The following is a 24,151-nucleotide window of genomic DNA, read 5'->3' as shown; positions in this document are numbered from 1 at the left end:
GTTTAGAGAGTATGTGCTTCTTCCAGGTTAGGCGTGGGTCTAAGTGCATACCAAGATATTTAACATGCTCTGCTTGGGGGAGTTGACGATTATTGATATTCACTAGTGGACATGTTCTTTTACGCAGGGTAAATGTTACCTGGGTGGATTTTCTTTCATTAGTTTTAATGCGCCATGTCTTCAACCATAATTGTATTTGCTCCAGGTGTGTTTGTAGGTTTATTGATTCAGTGACTGGATCTTCATGGGATGCTAAGATTGCTGTGCCATCTGCGTATGTTGCCACAGTAGTTATATTTGTGGCGGCCATATCGGCCGTATACAGAAGATACATTACTGGACACAGTACACTACCTTGCGGAACTCCTGAATATATGGGATTTAATTCGGTATGTTCATCGCCTTGATTTACAATAAAATGTCTCTCAGTAAGATACGATTTTAGTAACTGATAGTCCGGTTGAGGGAGAAGTTTCTTTAGTTTAACCTGCAAGCCCGTATGCCATACTTTGTCAAAAGCCAATTGAGATATATCTAGAAAAGCAGCCGAACAATATCTTTTGGCATTTAGGTCAGTGTTTATTTTGTTTACAAGTCTATGCACTTGATCTATAGTCCCATGCTTATTGCGAAACCCAAACTGATGTTCTGGAATAATTTTTCTTTTTTCTATTATATAGTTTAGCTTCTTTATGTATAGTTTCTCGAAAACTTTCGAGCATATTGATAATAAAATTATAGGCCGGTAGGAGGTCACATCTTCTGGTATTTTTCCTGGTTTAAGAATCATTAATATGTTAGCTACTTTTCAGATGGGTTATGCTGCTGGGGTCTCTTAAGTTTTCTTATTGCTTTCCACAGCGAATAGTCTGTAGCCTCAGTTGGTGTCAATTTCTCTAGGTATTCTTGAATGCCTTGGTTTTGTTCATTTTGGATTAATTCTTTCAGCTCTTTTATGGCCCTATTAAATTTTATTTTATTCTCTTCAGTCCTTCAGTTTGCTGTTGTCAATTCCGTCGTAACTTTCTTTTTTCTGCTATCTTTTTCTGTGTTGTACATGATATATGTGTATTTTTTCTTGGAAATGTTTCACTGTTAGGAGTCGCGGAATATGCCGCCTCCTGTATATTTTTTATGATGTTTATTGCTATTTCTATATCAATTTCAGTTAGTAACGGTTAGTTTAGAGAGATGTTTCGGTCTAAGTTTTCTCTAAATAAGGGCCAGTTAGTTCTATTATTGCACAGAGAAGGGAGTTTATCTTTGATGGTAATTTTTGAAGAAAGTGTCACTATTATTGGTGAATGATCAGAGGACAGGTTGAAACATGATTCTGTATGACACTTTTTTGAATCAATATTATTTGTAATACTGAAATCTATAGTTTCTGGTTTTTTATTTCTGTCTGAAGGCCAATATGTTGGTTCACCAGTAAAGATATGTTTTAAATTAAAGCTAAAGTTAAGAATACACTTATAGACTAAACATGTTCGTGTGGTTTGGCTCATTTCAAACTTCTGATGTTCTGCCTGTTGTGTCGAACTCATTGTGCAGCTCTTCGTTGGTTACGTAACGATAAAACTTGGTAATTAATTGTAGAATTTTATCTTAGGTGCGTTGAATTACTGGTTCATTTAATGTTTTAGTGCTACCCCACATGTGCGCCTCACATACCCAAATTGGCTTTATGATTGACTGATAAACCAATCTCTTTGATTTTAGGTCAGGTTGAGAGTATCTTCCGACTAACCACTACAGTTGCTTGACTTTGAGTTTAATCTGCTATGCTCTTTGTCTAACATAATGTTTCCAGTTTAACCTACCGGGAATCCTGCATCCGTCAAGTGATATAATTATGATTTTATCATTTCGTTGCAAAACAAAATTAACATGGGTAGATTGGAAGATATTAATCTGTATTTATTAATCCAGTCGGTAGTCCATCTGTTACAGGTCAATTGAAAAGTCCCCGGCCTACCATAATAAAACACATTTTTTTGGAAAAATTTTGTTTTTTTATTCAATATAATTCTCTTCAAGGGTGATGCACTGATTATAGCGACCCTTCAACTTTTCGTTACCATTTTTGTAGTACGATTTGTCCTTTGCTTCAAAATAGGCCTCAGTTTCGGCTATCACATCTTCATTCGACGAAAATGTCTTCCCAGCGAGCATTCTTTTGAGATCTGAGAACAGGAAATAGTTGCTGGAGGCCATATCTTGAGAATACGGTGGATTGGGAAGCAATTCATTGCTTGTTGGAAGCATTGCTATTGCTTGCAGGAAGCAAGCATTGTTTTCACTGATTTGTGACACGGTGCATTGCCTTGGTGAAGCAGCACTTTCATTTTCTTCAAATGCGACCGTTTTTCGGCGCTTTCATTCTCCAAACGGTCCAATAACGCTATGTAATAGTCGCTGTTGTTGGTCCTTTTCCAGGGTAGTCAATGAAAATTATTCCAAGCGCAGCACAAAATACAGACGACATAACCTTGCCAGCCGACTGTTGCGTTTTGGTCCCAAGACACTGTCTTGCGGAACTCTAGCCAAAATAAGTTTAAGTGTTGAGAATGCCCCTTCATGCGAGACTCTAAATTTTCTTTCGACAATGTATGATTCCAGCAATCGATAGTTCCGCGGTAGCAATTTGATCATTTTGTGGATTAATCCCTAATGCCATACTCGGTCAAAAGCTTATGAGATCTCCAGGAATATTGCAGGGCAGTATTTTTTTTCTTCGAATGCCTTTTCAGAAACCACTGTTACTCTGTGCACTTCGATTGTCGAGTGGTGATTTCGAAATCCAAATTGGAAATCTGGTATTTTTATAAATTATTTAATTCGTTTTAACAGCAAATAATTTTCTTTCAAATAATTTTGATATCGCTGATAAAAACGAAATGGGCCTGTAAGATCCAACTTGTTCTGCCGGTTTGTCAGGTTTTTAAACACAATTTTTCGAGCAACCTTAAGCCATTCCCGAAGACGCTTTCGTCTCAAACAGCTTTTCGTCTTTCCTTTATCAATTTCCTAATTTTAAGAGGGTAATTGAAATCATATTCCGATTTATTTCTTGATGTCGGAGCTAGAAAAGAAGCTATTCTTCTGTAGATGACCGATTTTATTCAATTTTATTTCGGGTTTGCAGCTCAAGAGTGTCTATACTTTTGAGTCTTACATTTAAACTGATTTGTTCCTTATTATAAGTCCAAACGGGTCCCACTTAGTAAATTTCTTAGTAAGATTAGGCTTTTTTGTTTTCTTTTCAGTATTGTTGCGCCTAGTGTTAACAATACTGTAGCGCCATCCGATGTATAGTTTGTACAAGCTCTCGATTTGTATTTCATTTGATGATATACCTTTCAAAATGTAGTGTATAATGTGTAGTCCAGTAGATCTGGAGCTTTATTATTGTCGGTGGCCTAGTAAGTGGGTTCACGCCCTGAATGGTAGATACAACTCCATAGCTCATATGATTATTTTAGCACCTTTCCTTTAACACTAACTATCATAGCTTTTATTTCTTCTTTCTTAATATTTTTTATTATTAGAGCTGTTCTTGTTGTCCAGTATACATCATAACTCCGTATTTTAATGTATTTTTTAGAATACTGAGTGTTCGATATGAGAGCTATTTCCGCTCTATGTTATAATTCTTAAGAAGGAATTATACATATTTCTTTTTCTTTAACGTCTTTTGGGATTTTTCTAATTTTTGTATCCTGTTTGATAACTAACTGAAATAGTGACGCCGTATTAAATAACAAACGATTTCATCATGTCGATGATGCTTGACTCGTTAGTTACAGTTTCTTGCTTTTTACTTTCATTTGTTTATCGCTAGAATATATTTTTTGCCGTTAAAATTACTGTTTCTTCCAGTATTCTGTTGTAAGTGCAGATGGTTTTGCAGAAGTTTTGAGTTATTTTAATCGTATAGGTGTAATTTTTTTCAGCTGAAGTTCTTTTATTTTATTTTGGTACACTACACATCCTTTATAAAGGGCAGAATGTTCTTTTTGATTGCATAATGCACATGTTCCTACGCTATTGTGTTGCTTTCTGCATTGGCCAATATAATTATAACCAATAACAGAAAACGAATTAGGTATTTTAATTCTTATTAGTGACCGCCATGTGGTCAGAATTCGACCACAATTTATTAAATTAATTATGTTTCTCTCTTAACAGAGTAAAGTGAATAATTTAGTAATGCATGCAGTTTTTGTCGTCCCATATCTCCCATAATTGAAGGCAATGTATTGTCACACTTATTGGATGAAAACTGAGTTCAAACTTTCAAAGATCTTTCGGATATCCTAATAGTTGATTTTCGGATCTACTGGTAATTGGTATTTTCTGAAAATTCTTTAGTAATCATTCTTTTTTTATAAACAATATTTATTCAAGAAGTTACTTATTTAGTTATAGAAATAGTTATTAGTATCAATATTCATTCAAATTTCATTTAGGTCAGATAAAATATTGCATTATTTAATAAACAACCATTTGTAACTTTTTCTCAACTCAAAATAAATTTCACTTGAAACTCGATAGTATTATCAGGATTCATTCTATTTCAAAATTTATTTTTTGAAAATTGCAAAAATTAAAAAATCAGTCAAAGTTCCGCAGTGACGGAATTGTGTTTTTTACCTGAAAAGAGGAAGTAAGAATGAAGGAGGAGAATGAATGAAGAAAGAGGAGGTAAGAATACAATCCCCTTGCATAACTCAGAAAAAATTAAATTCCTTTTTCTGAATCCCATGATAAATATTGATAATTTCAACACATTGATCTTCAAATATATATATTTTTATTCTATCAATTATTTACAATTTGAGGGTTCTATTGGAAAAATAACATGTTGTTAAACGCGCTTTTATGTGTTAAACATATTTTAAGGGTGAATATGTATATATTGCAGTAGTATGGACATTTTGTATTAAATAGAATATTCAAAATCTGCGAGATGCCTTCAGTGTTACACTTCTTCATTATGCAGTAAAGTTTGACTTCTTCTGAAGATTCTGAAGATAAACATATATTTATACCCTATATATATAAAATTCAATTAGTGTAAACTCTAGAGAAAATTAGTTTGTTTGAAGAAAAACTTTCATTGGAGAAATGTTAGTACTATTTTCTAGGCAATAAACAATAAATGTGCAGACAGTGACTTGCAACTAGCCTAAATTACAGTAAAAAAGTAATTATTTTCAGGCACTTTCCTTTTTAACTTTCGGTTAGACAGGTGCCTCAGAATGGATGAAAAAGCATTTTAAGATTTTATGTTAAAATTTAAAATCGATATATTAAAATTAATGTATGTTTATATATGATTTAAATAAAACAACAGATACTATCATGAAAATCCCTTTATTGTACTATATATTTCATTATAAAGATTTTAATATAAAAATACTTATTTAGTATTACATTTACATCTCGACTAATGGTAGCTGTACTTATGGAATGTTACGTTTACATATAAATATTGAGACAAACATAACACGATAATTTATTCGAAATAATCAACTATTTCTATAATAAAATAAAATCAATTCAAAAAAACGATCGAATCCACAAAATTATCGACAAATGCATTCTGACAGCTCTCTCTATCCTATGATACAGTCTGAAAATGTGTTTATATGACTAAGCTAATTTGTATTAATTTACATCAGATCTACAATTTGAAAGGCACTAGGACACGGCTTCCAGTTTTTAGTCAATTAACAGTTCGAAATGAACCGATCCTGTCCTCTCTGTCCTGCTGTATTTGATGTTTTTCGCCCATACGCGGCACTCGACGTTAATGACGATACCAGCTGCAACAAAGTGATTAAATACTGATACTGATAAATTTTAAAGAAACTGGTCGTTATGATACTTACGGACTGGTCGTTCAAATCTAACGGCTACCAATGGACTCAAATAACCTTCTCGGTTCAAATAAGGAAAGTAATATCCTGGAAATCCTTGGAAGTTTTGTGGATAGTAGGTGATGCTTCCAATGTATTCTTTATCGGCAGGCATTTCTCCTTCGCATGACACCCAAATATTTCTTCTCTAAAAAACATATATACAAATTGTTGTGAAGGTACAACAGATAATAGTATATTATTTAATACAAAATATATCCTTATATTAAACGTCTTGCATTCTTGTGGTTAATGATTATTTTTGATTGTTGTAATACTTCACTTTATGGCATATAGATCTAAGAATTATTAAAAGAAAAAATAATAAAAGTTACCAAAGGAATATTATTGAATAATATTCTAATAAGATGCTCTAAAACTTCCCTTAGAGTAAAACAAATTGTTTTAAAATAATTATTTGCTATTGGAGCACCCATCCATCTAACATTAGTGGAAGTATAATCTAAACTGTGATACTTCACTTGTAAGAAAACAAGGACACAAATTTGGCGTATTTAAATAAATAAATAAATAAATATATGTATATATATATATATATATATATATATATATATATATATATATATATATATATATATATATATATATATATATATATATATGCATGTTAGCATCCATCCTGTACCAGAACAGTAGTGATGGCAACAATATGAATTGGTTTTTGCAAATAGAATGTTATTCGCCAGGAGACAAAAGGTTTTTACACAATTATGGAATTACCAACATTAAAAGGGGAAACACGCAAGTCCCGCTATCGACCAAGGACCCAAACACACGATACCATATACTCGACGGTCTCACAGCACTTTATGCATTTTTCTGCAGATGACACAGCTTTCTTCACCACCTGTTACAGTCCCGGCACCATCCGCGAAAGACTTCATGTCTAACTTAACCAGTCGATTGCGTGGTACAAATTCTGGCCGCTGCCGATTAACTCGAGCAAAACTCAAGCTATTCTGTTCCACCGTAAGAAGGAGTTCCGTGCATATTACCTCCAAATCGAAAAAGCCCCTATTCCTGGGCTCCAGAAGGTATCTTACCTCGGTCTCCAGTTCGACTGTATGTTCCAATGGTCAGCTCAAATACGACACGCTATTTTCAAAGGCAATAACGTGTACGGTTTACTATTTCCACTCATCTGCAGAAAAAGCAAACTCTCTGAGAGACAACTTGCACTACTCCAACTGTTTCAGTCCAAAAAACTTCGTGCATTACTCAATGCCCCATGGTTTATGAGGAACGTGAACGCTCACCTCGAATCAGGCATCTCCTTCCTGAAAAGCTTGACGAACATGCTAAGTCCAAGGTTCTACCTTGGCCCATCCACAAACCCCGATGCTTAAACTAAATACGACAATCCTAGTCGTATCCCAGATTCTCTGTCGCCTGCACATTTAACAAACAGATAACATTAGAAACAATAACAAAAAACCATTTGGTTGTAGATGGTCAATCTGGAAATAGAAAAAAAAATCGCCGGTCTCTTACGTGTTCTAATTACATTACAGAGATAATATAAGGGAATGTCAATATTTGTCCTTGTTTATTACTCAGTTGGTAATGTCAACTCACTATGGCAAGTTACACGATTGAGCAATTCGTCGAGGATGCAAACGATGAAAAAATATTATTAAAATGAGTGTTTTTAAGACAGTAATTTTGGCCGAAATATCTTATTTAGAGATTAGGTGCATTTTTTGATGAATAGCTATATTTAGGGGCGTATGGCCGAATATAGATCGATGCTATCCCATGCCAGGTTCACCAGACGACAAATACTAAGAAAAACAAAATTTTTCATAAAGATAGACGAAATCTCTCACACATCTGTGAAGTGATGTAAAGTTTTTGTAATATTCGCCCTATTGGCCAGGTTTATTTCCATCTAACTATGGCCTGTCCTGAATGAAAGTGCAATAATTTTCAGGGAGATTATATTGAATAATAATATCTATTTCAAGTCATATAATCATGTTACATGTAATAAGACGTTACAATTATATAAACCGTATCATTATGCTTTAAACTATAATTAATGAAATTAGAATTGACTAAATACAAACATTGTTATACTCACATCTCTGGTGCTGTTGATACTTTTAATGTGGTCCTTCAGTTGTTTAGGCATGTCATCTGGTAGTTCATCGTCATGCATGTAATATTCTGGCGTCCATCCATATATCCGATTAAGTTTAAGGAATATACAGGGCGAACTCCTATAAATCAAGAATATTAGAAAATATATGTAGATGATGTAAATCGTAAATGAGTTAAACTCACCTATGGTAATCGAAAAATTCGTCTTTGTTACATCTACCCCACTCTCTAACATCAACCTCGCAAACTTCATCATCATTTGGAAAATCTGAATGCGAACATGTCTTTATTTGTCCGCTACCTTTGGCAATTTTACTTGGAAAATAGTAATCTAAAATACATTAAGTACTTATATTATAACAGTGATGAGACATGGATTAGGGTTATATAAAATAATTTGAAGAATAGAGGATTAAAAATAACTGAGATCAAATTGGCTCAACAGCAGACAAAAACAATAGACAATAATTTTTATTATTATTTCCAAAGCTTATATTCACTCACTAATATATGAGAGGTAATGCATTTCTTGTTTATTTGTAAAAAAATACAGGTCAGCATTGTTGACGAATTACGTAGAGGGCACATGATGATTCATTTGCTAATCGAGACGGACGTGATATTGGAACCGGGCGATGGAAATGCTGAGATATACACTTTTTGGATACAAAGGCCCGCGCCTTGACTGGAAATCATATAGTTTTTTAGAGTCTTTCTAAGAGTATCTTGTTGACGTCGTTTATTGACGTATATTATTGTAGTACCTTGTGTATAATCGATATAGTGACCATTATAATATTTTATTGAATGTTCGTATTTTATTTACTAAGAAATAAAAGTATTTCTTACAAATCAAAAGTAGGATAATACACAAAATACGCTCAGGTGGTTTTGCTTTGTTCAATGTTATTCAGATGCAGTATAAATTGGGTTGTGTAAGAAGATGTTGTTCGAGGAAGGTGATGCTGATAGTGTTAGTTGATAATTGGCGATCATGGAAGTACACAGTTATTGAATGATGTTTGTCTTCGACGATCAAATAGACCATAGACGTTTAGATAGAATTAATATTTTTAAAGTGATTTGATAATAAGATCAGTGAAATAGAAATGAGGTTACGATCAGAACAGGGAAGTGAAATTTGTTGTGTATCTAAATGACGAGTATTGAAGCTACAGAGGCAAGTGGAAATTTGACGTAAAAGTCCGAATGACAAATCGGAATAGTAACGGAGAATAAATGGAACATAGTTTCAATGAACAAAAGTGAAAATTGGATTACCACGACGAACATTTTGATGTCCTGAAGTCATAGAAATATTGACAAGAGTTACAAGCCGTTTAGGCTACGAAAAAATAATAACCGAGACCGAGACGTGTGACTTTGGTTAGTGATGTTTTACATATGAAGACTTAGAGGGCAATAATTGAGACCGATATTGTCTAGTTGTTGCACAAGTTGACATGTGGAAAATCTTAGTACTCACAATGCTTGCTGAAAAATCTCAAAACGTTATGATTATTATTATTATTGAAGTTTGATTGAAGAATGAAAATTAGGAAATGGGACAACATGTGATATTCTTGTATGTTTAATTTGTGACTGACAAAAATGAGCTTTTAAAGTGTAAGTCGCGGTTGATCTACGTGGTATTCTAAGGGAAAATTCTGTTAAAGGAAAAGATCGATTATTTGTTAAATTTTGAATACCAAGAATGCCGAATTGACATATGGTAAAAAGAAAATTTTGGGAAGCTCATGAACACATGATCATGAATCAGTTCATATTACTTATTAGCTATAAGAAATTGGACGAATTCTTGACAAAAGCACTGGGAATTGGTTTTGATTGATGAAGATGATAAGATTAATAGGCAAAGAATCAGAAGTTCATTGACAACGCTCAGATCACGAGTGTTGACAGTTTCGTACCCAGATTGAAGTGACCCTGTGAACGTTTTGATGACAGACGATGTGAATGTTTATTTAGAGAAACGAAGTGAGTTATTCACTGCGTTAGTGTTGAAAAATCGCAATACTGAGTGAATTCGACAAAGACTTCAGTGACTTGATACAAAATGTTTTAAATGAAACACAACTTATTTTATTGACTTATTTTATTTTATTGAATGAAAGTTTACGTATTATAATTTGACCGTGTATACGAAAATCCGGATAAATGAATTTGAAGTGAATTTCTTTCTATAGGATGGTTTATGGGTAAGAGTGGTCGTTATGTTTTTTTAAAGATTTTAAAATAGGCATGGAAAGTGTTTACGAATTTGAATGTTTTGAAATTAGAGAAGATGATAAGGTTGAAATAAACATTGGAAATAGTGACGGAGAAGTCGTTGTGAATGATTTCATTGTGAGTTAATCTAATCTGACGCTACAGAAATGAAAACCAGCCTAATTACAAATGAGCGGATTGTTTATAAAATTAATATCGATTGCTCCTGATCGAAAAATAATATATAATGGAATAACTTTATTTACCAAGAAATAAAAGTATTTCTTACATATTCTTAATTTTTTATTTTTGGTTTCTGAATTCGTTAAAGATCATCTGTTATTCGTATAAGAAAATATTTTTATATAATCAAGTTATTAGAATCACATCACGCATTAACAAGAATCGTGTTAGCGTTACAGACGTAATTTCACTGAGTCAGAAGAAAACGCATTAGACAAACAAATATAATCAACCTTTCAATGCCCAGAAAAAATCACAAAAAATAAATACTTATAGCATTTGCCTATAAATTATAGTTTCCTCAAAAAAATAAATCAGTGAGATTTAACTGAACGAGTTAAACTAATATAAATAGTCACAAAGATTCAAGATGACAACGTGACTTCATCAAGAAGAAGATTCGATACTTATAATAATATCAATCAACTTAAAGGTATAATGAAAATATATGTTTTCACTGCATTAAAAAAATCTAGGTCCTTTTAACAAAGAACTATTTGCGAAAGCGTTACTTTTATATATTTATGTTAAAAAAAATTAAATGTAGCTAAAGTCATCCATTTACTGACGAAATCTGAGAATATAAATGAATAGTGAGAACATTTACAAGCCCGATAAAATTGATAACAGAATTATTTACTGTGAAAACAATGCTCAACATATAGACCAAAGATAACTCGTGTAGCAAAATATGTTTCAAAGAAAATATCCTGAAATGAAAATGATAAGTGGACGGAGATGGGCGAAATTACCCAACGACGATGAAAAGTCACCATCAACAACAATAAGCAGTTGAAAAATAGATGGAATATTATATTGCTTCTTAAGTATTCTTTTAAACAGCAATTATCTATATTAACAATATATATATAAACATATAGTTAATCAAAAAGTGCTTCAAAGTTATATTGTGTAACGAATCAGAAATGCAGATGAATATGTAATTAATCATATGCACATTGTTAATTACATTGCAATTAAATCAATTTAAATGTGTAGGTAGATAGTATAGTGTTGGTTTATTTCAGAGCAGAAGGATCTACTTTGGCTCACTAAATCTTAATTAAACTATAATTGGGGATGGCTGTTGATTATTTAAAAATCCTACAAAAAGATCCTTTCTCGAGGCTAACTCTTCGACACATCACTCAAAAAACAGAGATAGACGGTAGTCTAGTGTCCTCGTACCCCCAAAGTCGGCGCCTTCACGAACGTCGACAGGGAAACGATTAACTTATTACTCAGATTTTAAAAAATTGCAGGAGGTAAAATTATGCTTCAACATTCCCACTCTGTTAACTATAGTATAACAATTGATAGTGAAAAATAATTCTATATTGTTACTTACTATCTAAGAATTCTAATAAATTATCCACCCACGGCTTGTAATTTGTTCTGTTTGATCCTTGGAACCATATAAGCGCACTTTCCGTATTGTTAGGCATGGGCCTGAAACCCAGTCCCGGGTTCGTCCCTATTATCGATCGGTCTAACTGCCACTTTGGTATTCTTGGGTTCAAGGTCTGGAAGAATACCCACATACAAATCGCCACTAGTGCAGCTAACATTCCATAGAATATTAAGTAAAATAATCCAATTTTGGCTGAAACAATAACATAGATTAGTTTATTATTATTTGTTATAAGCTTTTAATCTAATTTAATGAACACAATAGTTTTTCTAATTATTTTTCATTACATTCTGTGTAATATTTATTATAACGAATTGTATTCCTAAGATTATTTGTTTTGAATTACATTCTTTAGCAAATTAAGTTCTAATATTTGTATCTTTTAAAATTCTGTCATAAATATATAGCTAAATATTTCATTTAATAATTTAATTTAGAAAATTAATTTTTCTGATTCTATATAGATAGAAAACACATTATAATATTTGAATATAAAACGAAAACAACTTCATAGACTTTATACTTAATTAAATATTTTATTTACAATATACTTTGGCATAACATCATTAGTTTTCTATTAATAAACAATTACAATTAAGTATTATGAAACATGCAACATTTAGTCAGCAAATTTACAGTAGTAATTCATTGAATTTTTTTAATGCATAATGCACTTTATTTCTATGATATTTGGTAACAAAAAATATAAAATGAAAATATCAAATTTAAAAATCGATCTGTTAGCGTCATCTACTGATGGTGAATGAAAGTAATCGATATAAAAATTGACATAAGAGCCATCTAAATTTGCTATTATTAAACCGCACCTTTGAAATTGTTCTTAACGAATTATGAACGATATTTTGTTTGGTTAGTTTATAGTGGTTGTATATATCCTTATATTTAACGGTGTTATTAGGAAGCATGTATTTTTGGTATATATTCTGGTATGTTACGTTATTTGTGTAAGAAAGAACATAGAAGGGTGAAGTTTTATTCAATTTTATAGCCACACCCGAGATTTCATTCGCACGTATTTTGTACTGTATAGGAGATACTTATATAAACATAGAGAATGAATCCACGCACAATAAGACCTATTTATATTTATCTATCCTATTTATCTCCTATTATCAAGGAAAATAGACTTACCCCAACTACTAGGTGGTCGACCCAGAACATGTTTTGTTCTTGGATCGTATATTTTGCTTTTGTAATAATCTCTCTTTGAATATCTTTGTTGTACTGCCATTACTAAACATTTACGAATCGAGTATCAAAAAATAAGAACTAAAACTACGGTTTTACTATTGTACTACACCCAAACAAAACTTTTAAGGTTAGATTTCGACGCCACTACGTAAACATTTTGAATCAGTCAGGTAAACGAAACATAATGAGAGGCATTCTTTGCCTTCGTAGTGACCGAGCCCATTTACCTGTCTTCGTTCGTTCTGTCCGTTGAAAGGGGACAGGTGTAACGCATTGACCGTTGGGACTACTCCTGGCTCGATTGGCGGCGGCATGCCCAGCTAAATGTTCGAATGGGTTAGTCACCGGTGTGACGCAATGATTTGTTTGTAGCGATTGGACATTGTTGTATGTTCTTCTTAACGGTTATTCAATTTAAAGTAATTGTTCATTTGATTGGAACAGTATAAAAGCCGATTATTGCAAAAATAGGTAATCGGTAAATGCTATACTTCTCTATTAGTTTGAATATTTAATTTTTGTATTGACACATATGCGTCCTTTAATGTTAATGTAACTAAAAAGCGCGTTGTATTAGAGATATATGTTTGTGTTTTTAAAATACTTGAGTATTTTTTAAAGAAATTTCAGTAAATAAGATCGCCATAAAAATATATTGTCTGGTTTTATAGTATATCCTTGTAAGCATTTTGACTAACGATATCTATTGGCGTAAATGTAAAGTATCAATGTAAGCATCGCTTAAACAACCTGCCCTAACCGAATTGTTAAATTCCATACGATTCATTTAGTACCATTGAGTTGTTCAGTATATACAGATGTTGATTATGGAATTCTCAAAACTGCATTTTCGACATTGATTGTTGTTGTTGTTTGACTTGAAGAAATCTGCTGCCGAATCTCGTGAAATACTTTTAGAAATATATGGCGATACTGCTCAAGGCCTGGATGATCAAAAAATGGTTGATGACAATACATTATAAGGTCTATTGGAAACTTGTCAGTTATCTATTACCAAGTCAAGATAAAATCAAGGATAGGAAATGGTGAAAATGGGTGCAGAAGGCCGATCTGAGATATTATTGAAAATTTATATTAAAATATGAGTAGAAGAACTACCTCCCAGCATTGACAAGCAACACTAAATGTTTAAATACATAAAAAGGGAGACAAAACAAATAGTAATAATTATAGAATCACCCTGTTCTACGAATCTATGAAGAATTATGATCAAATGTTACAAAACTGTCTAATATCAGTAGAATCTCAGAAGGGATCTTAAAAAGGTTAACTATATAAGACCATATATTCAGCTTAATATAAATAATAGAAAAATTATAGCCCAAAAGAACAAATATATCTAGCATTCACAGATTTGAAAAAGACATTTGACAGAGTAAAAAATGAAATATGAGTTGCGAAGAAAAGTAAATGATTAATGAAATTGGTAAGAATAATTAAATAAACATATACACTAACACAAATGTTGTATTTTTTGATAGCATATCAGAACTCAAACAGGACTAAGACAAGGCAGAAGTCTAACATTGTTCGTAATATTTATAGATAAAATAATAAAAAAAACGTTAGTTCGAAAGAGAGGACCGAATATAATGTATATAAGAATCCAAAAAATACTGAATGATACTGAACAAATACAAAATTAGTTATAGTGATAGAAATGTTAAAAGAAATGCATAACCCAAATTAGAAAACTAAAGATAGGACTGCGAAATATCTGCGAATAGAGATTCGAGAGAAAATTATGAGGAAAATGCAAACGAATTATTATAGAAAGTGTATAAATCCTCATAAGAGGCACGAAACAATACAAAAATTGTCATATAAGGAACTATATATAGATATATTTTAAAGTTCGGTTATTAGACATTAATTCTACCAAAAAATATATCAAAATCTAGGTAGTGGAGAACTCGCCTCGGTTGTATATTTATTAAAATTTGAACGATACAGAGAAAATTAAAGATGGCTTCGTTGGCGCTGTGATCAAGACGACAGGACAGTCCTTCTACTGTTGTGATAGTCACGGGTTTGAATTCTGCTGGGATATTGATATACTCTATGTTTATGATTGTAATTGTAAATGCCTATATAGGCAACAGTGGAAAATAGGGGAAATAGGAATAACAATGCCAGTTACGTCAGTAACCATGCTGGGTAAGACCGGATGTCTTCTGGGATGGTCTCTAAGTTGGTCACTCGACAGTCGGCATGCTTAATGTCGAGGACCGTGGTTCGTATTCCACGTTAAACTATAGGTCCAGTCGAGATAAACCCTTGTTGGTAAAAAGGAGACCTTAAAATATTAAAAAAAGAGAGAATTAGCGTGACCTCTGAGCAAGTACGACACGTAAAATCGTGAAGCGTTCCACATTTTTTTTCTGGGGCATACTAGACGTCTTTCACCATACAAACATTACGACCAGCATACCATAAGCGGCACTTTGATTCGGATTTCTGGAGGGCTAAATTTAATGACCTCCGATCACGCTATTCCTTGGTTGCATTTCTATATACAGATAGTTCAAAGATTAGTCAGGGTGCTGGTACTGCGATCTTGACTGAGTCAATCCTCCTAATTTTTGGCCTCCACAGACATACCACCATCCCGTCTTGTAAAATCGCTTGAATGGCTTCTCAATCTTCATTTCCCATTTCAACGAGTCTCTGCTATCAGCACATAATACTATATAAAGACTTATTACGAAACTAGGCTAGCCTACCTAGACCAATTTGGAGATAAGAATAAATTAAGGCCATTAAAGCATGATTTTTCTCCTCTTTTATTCTTCCAAATCTAGATCCTTCTAAATCGGCTCATACTGGTATACTGCAAAGATACTCACTCATCTTCTGAAAAGGGATCCGCTCAGTTTCGGCGATCATCACTTCATTCGACGAAAATTTCTTCCCCTCGAGCATTCTCTTGACATCTAAAGAACAGGAAATAGTTGGTGGGGGCCAGATCTGGAGAATACAATGGATGAGGAAGCAATTCGAAGCCCAATTCATGGATTTTTGTCATCGGTTTCACTGACTTGTGACACGGTGCACTGTCTTGATGAAGCAGCACCTTCTTTTTCTCTTTTTCAAATGTGGCCCCTTTTGGACGATTTCGTCATTCAAACGATCCAATAACGCTATGTAATAGTCGCTGCTGATAGTCCTTCCTTTTTCAAGGTACTCAATGAAAATTATTCCATGCGCATCCCAAAATACAGACGCCATAACATTGCCAGCCGATTGTTGCGTTTTCCCACGCTTTGGAGCGGGTTCATCGTGTGCAATCTATTCAGATGACTGTCGATTGGACTTCGGAGTTAAATGATGGAGCGATGTTTCATCCATTGTCATATATCGACGCAAAACTCGGGTTTATCACACTTGATCATCTTCAAACGACTCTCCAAATCATCAACTTTGTACAGAGCTTTCTCATACCCAAATATTCGTGAATGATATGATTTACGGTCATTCAAAATCATTTTGCAGATTTTTTAAATGTTTCCGTCAGTAACAATCTCTTTTTGGCGTCAACTGCGTTCGCCGTCTTCGGTGCTCATTTCACCATGTCTAAACTTAGCATACCAATCCTTAATGGTTGATTTTCCTGGGGCAGTGTCCGGAAGCTCGGCATCATGCCAAATTTTTGCTTCAACTGTATTTTTTCCGTTCAAAATGCAATATTTTATCAACACGCGAAATTCCTTTTTATCCATTTTTCCACAATAACAAAAGTTGCTTCACTCAAAATGCTATAATTCACAAACTAATGATCCGACAGCTGTTAAATTTATACACGCATTTTTGAGGGCTAATTAAAAAACATATGGATTTAATTCTAGTAGCGCCATCTATGTGCCAGGCCGGGAACTTTTCAATTCACCTATTACTAACAGTAAAACAATCGAAATAAGAGTACCCAAAGATAGCAGGATTGGCAAAAACATCTACAGAATAGGAGTAACTTATTATAGTTAAGAGAGCCCGTGAGGAAGAAACGGAAATCATCAGAGGACTAGCTAAGCCAATCTGGGACGATGATATCCGACAGATAGTACAAATAAGGGGAAAACTTCGACTGAAGCAAGTATATTGAACCGCAGCAAGGAAGAATGAGCCGAATTTCTATATGGAACATAATACACATAAAATATAATACATCTACATATATGGTACACATAACTTTTCCAAAACATATCTGTACTAAATGTAAACTAATCTATTCAAGTGAAGGTTCTCTAACTATTTGAGTCATAAAAGCCAAGAATCTTATTTAGCCTATCTATTATTATTAAGAGATTTTTATTTTATTTTTAATACTAAACATTCTACCGATTAAGGATTTGTTCATTTTTTAAGTTAAGTTCATGTAATTATTTAGTCAACAACAACGACAAATAACTAGAACGATGATTAATTTAATTGCAGAAAGGAAAAATGTACCTGATAAGTGGAACAAGTAACATCGTATTATTAAAATTATCTCTAAGTGACTAATATTGCGCTGACGCATATGACGGCCAACTTTATATATTATTTAATTCACGATAAAGAACAGCAGGACATAACAGCTTCATCTTCATTGACGAAATTATAACATAATGTCGCAATTTCGGTTTTGGTTTATTCCAGTTTCAATATGTTTTAATCGCTGAATCATTTTAATGCTTATAAATTAATTATGTCCAATTTTTCCGTATCATTTTTGATTTATTTTTAAAAAATATATGTTTATTCATGTTGATGTCTGATTTATCACTAGAATTTTAATAAATATTTGAATATGAAAATTAAATAACGGGAAAAATAAACATATTGGAATTTTTAAATAATTCCGTGTAATTGATAGTTCTTTTGTTCCTGAATATGATAGTTACATGCAAGTTTTGATATGCGTTAGAGAGAAACACACTTTTTCTTTAATTAACAGTTTGTCACTGTAAAAGAAATAAGTAGCGAAGAAAGATTTGACAAACCAGCTCAAGCTCAAGACAAGCTCATCAGCTGCCTTCCATGGCAACTGTCGCAGGTTACTGTCGATCTCACCATGAGGAGTCTACCAAAGGATAATTCTGACTCTAGCAATATCAGCACCTAATTCAATCAATATAAAACTAAGAAATATCCTGAACAACATTTCATAATCTCGGACGGTTCCAAAAACAATGACTACGTGGGGGCAGCTTTTACATCGGTGATGTCGGAAGGACACTTCAGGCTCCCCATTTCATTGAGTGCATTGACAACTGTACTACATTGTAAACTGTATTGTTTGCCATGTATAGCACCGTAACCTCAGTACAAGATGTGTAAGACACACGATTAGTTATCGCCTCTGATTCAATGAGATCCTTATAGTGCCTCCACCCATATCTATCTCTACACCCGCTAAGAGTGTTTATCCGTGAACTAACCTCTAAATTGGAAAGAAGCGGCAAAACTGTCACCTTTATGTGGCTCCCTTCTCACTCGGGGATCATTAAAAATGAAAGAGCGGATTACTTAGCCAAAAAGTGGGAGAGATCACTTACTGAAAATTTCCTCTTCTGGAGTAGATATATGAAGCACCAATCTACTAGAATCTTTAGACATCCAGACCAACTCAGATGGGATCTAAGAGAAAACAACAAGCTTTGGGAGGCGGAAAAAAGTATTATCAGGGACTTAACACCACTAACATCAGCAGGCGCAACTTAATGGTCACTACAAATTGACCCATGAGTTTCTCATTAAGGGAACAAGTCCACCACTGTTCGTCTAATGTGGTGCTTCACTATATACCAAACACATACTAATCGAATGCCGAAGGGTCAACCTGGGAGAGACGATGGACCAGTGTTTTAGGCTGGAGAACCTGGAGAAGCTGATTAATTTTCTAACCGTAACAGGACTACTACTAGAAATATAATAGTGTGCGTCTATGTAATATCATGGATATTCGTTTGAATTTTTTGTTCTTCTACTTTTATCACTGTCATGGGTTGTGCGACCATTGTACTGTAGCATTCATATACTCATGCATCTGTATGCTTTTACATATTTTACTTGTCATCTTGCAACATACTTGTAATAACATTGTGTACTTGTAACTTGTAACTGATAACTGATACTGTAAATGTGTTGTAATAGACCCTAAATAGTCCCGGAGCCGGATCGGTCTATATTATATAAATAAATAAAATAATAAATCATTAAGCTGCCCTTGATATTTATTAATTGAAAATATACAAGTGACAATTTCTTGGACTAACCATGATACGAATTATATTCGAATATATTGTGAGTGATGTTGCCGATCCAATTTTATTCTTAATCATAAATACCTCGTTATGAATTTACAAACAAATAAATTTCATGTACGAATATTTTTCATATTTTGTTTATACAGCTGAGAATACATCTTTTAATAAAAAATCAAATAAAATATCGGAATAAAATTATATAATTAGATGATCATATAGCTGTACTTATAGTCTATAGTATAGATCTACACATTTTTGACTATTTTCACGTCTGATCATTGAGATGGTTCTTATTTATCTTTGTGATTATTAGATCATTGTCTTATTGGATCAGCAATAACCTAACTAATTTATGGAACCTTAATATGATTTTGTTCGAATATTGGTCCATTATGCTATTTTATGGTTCTATCTCCTTTGGTACTTGTATGTTTTAACATTTATCTATATAAAATAACAGTACTCTATTTAGTTTTATTGAATTATTCAATATATTGAGACGCTAGTCATCGAAATTCCAAAATTTCATTTTCTATATTTATTCTTTTTTGTTTAACTTGAAGAAATCTACGACCAAAGTTCATCAAACATTTTTGGAAATTAAATGTAATGTAATAATGGGTTTGGCCAGCAGAGCGATTTACATCGACATCGACATCGAAGTGGAATGTTTTGGCTTCGCTATAAGTTGCTTTGTATATCGTCGGATCAGCAACGTTTAACTTATTATGACCTGCTGAAATCTAGTTAAATTGTTGCTGTAGATGTCTGGCGACCTTAATTGAACAAATAAAACTGCGTATTGTTGTAAAAAAGACCAGCGATAGGGAATAGCAGACGCAAGCTTATTCTCTTGCATGATAAGAATCTGCCACATGTTGCAGGAATTGTTAAGGATATACTAGTGAGGCTTTAATGGTTTTTAAAGATTTTCCACGCTCAGCGTATTCACCAGACATAGCGCCTTTTGATTACGATTTGTTCAGAACGTTGCAGCTTAGCTTGGCACGTGGTTTCAAAATGCTGAAGAAGTGTGAAATGGATCGCTGTCAAGCCAACATCATTCTTTTGTCGCAATATCGCCATCTTACCAGAAAGATGGGAAAAGTTGTAGAGAGTGCGTAAAATATTTTGATTAATATATATTGTACCAATTTATCTCCATATGGAATATTTTTTTAAAGTGCATAAGTTATGTAAGAATATATACAACTAATAATATTAAATAATTTTTTTATAAATAAATTAATAAATTAATATTGAACGACTCATAGCCCATTGTGCTTTAAAGATATTAGTTGAATTTCAGATATTATAGCGATAAAACTAGGTTCTTAGCAAAATTTCTGTAAGCTGATTTATCTCTTAATAAATAGTCTTAATTAGTAATTCCCTATGTTAAAATTTACATGAATTTTCTTAGTTATGGACCGAATGTTGTATTATTTATATTTATGTATTAACTGATATTCTCTGTCAATTACTTAAAGTGCTTTTAGACTTTTTCTAATATTGATAAATTAACTCCAATAATTAGCCAATAATTTAGATAATCCTTGAAGTATTTGATATAGGAAAATCCTCTAATTTTCATCACTTAACGTTTGTTCGGTTGTTCTGAATAGCTGTTCATTGTTTTACTTGAATGTCAACGCATATGCTGAATTAGAAGCACTTTTAAGTGCACACACAGCACTTTCACAAAGTTATCATGACCCGTAGCACATTTTCAATATTAGAATAGTGTATTAACAAAATACAATTACTGCAAAGTTGATATGAGATTGTCAACAAATTATTTTTTTTATAATGTAAATAACTACTTACACCAACTTGATCCTGTTCTGCCCATGAAAGCTCTCTTTTCGGCGTTCCATATGAATTGTTTTAAGGCCTCCATCCTCGTCAGTTTTTTACCGTAATTAACAAAATACTTGGTTTGTTCGGCAAGTAGTTCGTCCTGCTTACTCATCGCCCTTGACGGGGGCTGCTTGGGTTTGCTGATTTTCGACATCTCTTTCTCTGTTTAATGAAGTGCGTTAATTAGGATCAAGTTTGCCGGTCTAGTTAAGAAAGAAGCTCTTGGTAGTTAGCGGTCAGGCTTAATATTAACTTACTCGGAAAATTAATGACTTAATTATAAGTTTCCGTGTCAGTTATGCATATAGCATCTCAAGTGTTGTTCACTGTGTCAATTAAACGTTGCTTTTTCATGGAAAACAAAATTGATTATAAGGATCGTTGATTGATAAGTATCGCAGTGATATTTGATTAAAGTAAATATCGATTTAAGAAAAATAATCGCACGTAAATAAAAGAGAAACAAAAGCAACATTTGCTTGTCACCAGATTTTGATTACAAAATGATAAACATTTAAATTTATATTAAATTTATATTTAATTCTTAGCTTTGGTTGATTATGAATAGACTGTGAAAGACGTCTCCGAGGAAAGATTTTCAGTAAAAAACTTTTATTCTAAGATATATGTATACAAATGTGTTGTCAAATAAATTGGCGGTATAAATATTAAAGATTCTTTGGAAACAAAAAATATGTTAATTATATTTTCAACATATATTAAAACAAATATTAATTATCAAAATTTCTTGAAACCTTTTTTCAGATTTTTATGTTACAATATGATAACATTATTTTGTGCGTTAGCTTTAAAGGGTAAAATGTAAAAATTAAGTAAGGTTAACCTCAATCAGTTTTATAATCAATCAGTAAGAATGTAAATTTTTGAAAATGTGTATATGAATCATAGTGGGATAAGAACAAAGAACAGAATAATTATGTTCATTGTTTTGATGGGATTTGTCTTGAAAATTAATTATAACTTATTAATAATAATAAATTATACAATTATAATAAACATACTTTATTAATAAAATATTTACTATAATTGATATTCTATATAGTAGTTAAAAGTTTGACTTATTAATAAATAATGAATAGACTATAATATAGACTTTTCTATATATATATATATATATATATATAATTGTATAATGTTGTATCTATACGAATTACTATTGTTATTAAATAAATTACATGCTTTAAAAGACTTTTGAAATCATCAGTTGCATTTGGAAAATGACAATTAATTAACACGAAGTTAACGGAAGTACCTCGTTAAAAAAATTTCTAATTATTTCAGAATTGCATAGCTGAAACTTATTTAGCATTCAAAGAACTAATAACCTTTTTGACTAGCATAATCTGGTGTTACTAATGATAAGTAATATCTATTTAAAAATGTTTGTCTGAGACATTGATTTAAAACAATAATATCAACCTCTCAAGGGAACTAGTGACAAATAATGTTTCTTTTGACAGTACAGAGAATTATAGCAGTGACCTTTAAAGTAGATGGGTGAACTGAATGTTTCATATGATTTACATTTTAAATTAATCTTTGTACTTTAGTTAGTCATGTAATACCTCTAAAAAATGTCTTACTGCTTCTCATTTAATTTATTCGAACTTCATAATACATTTCACAACATATTGTCAACAATGACAACTTTTAGTTAAAAGTAGATTGAATCAAATTCTTACTACCAGCAGAATGACTATAAAGTTCTGAGCTGTGTGAAGATAGTTCATTTCATATTACTGTTATCAAAAAATAGTAAGATGCAATGATCGTTATATTGTTAATTATAAACTTGTTCCGTTAGGTTAAACTGTCAACAAGGAATATTATTTCTTTATTATTCCTCTTTTGAATCAACCAATTCACCTTAAAATCTACCGAACTACCTTATTCGATTGATTTGATTCCGTTGGACTTGAAACAGCTTCGAAGACATAAGTTACAGTTTAATGGGTATTAAAATAGAATTAAAGAAAAATATTTTATAGGTCCTCTGGAAATGTTAATAAAAAGAGTTACTTTGAATGGGTGGAAATACATTTTAAAAAGTAAGTCAACAAAATAAAGCGCTCAGTGTATTGTAAATGTGCTTTGGTATGTTCCCATTTGTGCTCTATCAATGTTGGTATTACTAATTCTGAACACTTCGTGTTTAAGTGGAAAATATCTTAGTTGTAGTTATTCGTTAGTATATTAAAACATATAAAAACTGAACAACCTGATCACAATAGTAGTTTAACATTTTTTCATAATTTGATTTTGGTTCTTTGCTCTTGGGATTTTTAAGGAAGCTAAAGGTTACATCAAAGAGGGCCTCAGAAAATTGATGGAATTGTGACTCCAGATTGAGTGTGCTTAGTTAATAAAATCGATTTAAATATAATTTATAGAATAATGACTAGTTATAAACAAATTACAGTGTCTTTTTCTTATACAATACGATAAAGTATAAAATAACTAAAAATGTTTTAACAAACTTACAACACTTCTCGAACTAAAGAAAACAAGTTTAACAAAAAAATACACTCACTCTTGTAATATTGTAACTAACTAATTAACTGAGTCGAGCGGTTTAACTTTTTAAGGACGGTAAAGAAACACGAGGACCAAGTTTATCCAGATCGCACTGATGCGGTGGATTAAGTGTAGACAGTAGGTGGAAGACAGGATATGAACAATTTTTTTTGATGAATATGTTCCTCTTGATCAGTGGTCCTCAATAGAGCATCGTTTTAGCAAATGCTATTTCTAATACCTAATGCATAATGTAAACAAATATTTAAGACACAAATATTTAGACATATATATGTATATATATATATATATATATATATATATATATATAATTTTCTGTATATACAAAA

The 24,151-nt window shown here is 32.3% G+C and overlaps 1 protein-coding gene and 1 non-coding gene across 4 annotated transcripts; one reads left to right on the top strand and one right to left on the bottom strand.

Annotated features, from left to right (window-relative positions):
• Positions 1–5,629: 5,629 nt before the first annotated feature.
• nrv2 (nervana 2) lies at positions 5,630–23,943 on the bottom strand. 3 transcript variants are annotated; one of them, XM_076398948.1, is made up of 7 exons: positions 23,818–23,943; positions 21,234–21,428; positions 11,866–12,120; positions 8,229–8,376; positions 8,026–8,164; positions 5,898–6,072; positions 5,630–5,831 (listed from the first exon to the last, which is right to left on the bottom strand). In XM_076398948.1, exons 2-7 carry the CDS (start codon positions 21,418–21,420, stop codon positions 5,728–5,730), a joined length of 1,008 nt encoding a protein of 335 aa, XP_076255063.1. In that variant the 5' UTR covers positions 21,421–21,428; positions 23,818–23,943; the 3' UTR covers positions 5,630–5,727. The 3 variants fall into 3 exon arrangements, with proteins under 3 accessions (XP_076255063.1, XP_076255064.1, XP_076255065.1); XM_076398949.1 differs by having other exon boundaries at positions 23,769–23,909; XM_076398950.1 differs by lacking the exons at positions 21,234–21,428; positions 23,818–23,943 and adding an exon at positions 13,081–13,314.
• On the top strand, positions 15,437–15,539 carry LOC143194542 (U6 spliceosomal RNA). The gene has a single exon (XR_013005372.1). It is a non-coding gene; the product is annotated as a U6 spliceosomal RNA (small nuclear RNA).
• Positions 23,944–24,151: the final 208 nt, after the last annotated feature.

This window comes from Rhynchophorus ferrugineus, unplaced genomic scaffold, assembly GCF_030347505.1.
Source record: "Rhynchophorus ferrugineus isolate W39M unplaced genomic scaffold, kcgeb_rfMv2 rfM3, whole genome shotgun sequence".
In the NCBI taxonomy this organism is placed as follows: Eukaryota; Metazoa; Arthropoda; class Insecta; order Coleoptera; family Curculionidae; genus Rhynchophorus; species Rhynchophorus ferrugineus.
The sequence above is the reverse complement of the archived record's forward strand: the minus strand, read 5'-3'. Positions and strand labels throughout refer to the sequence as shown.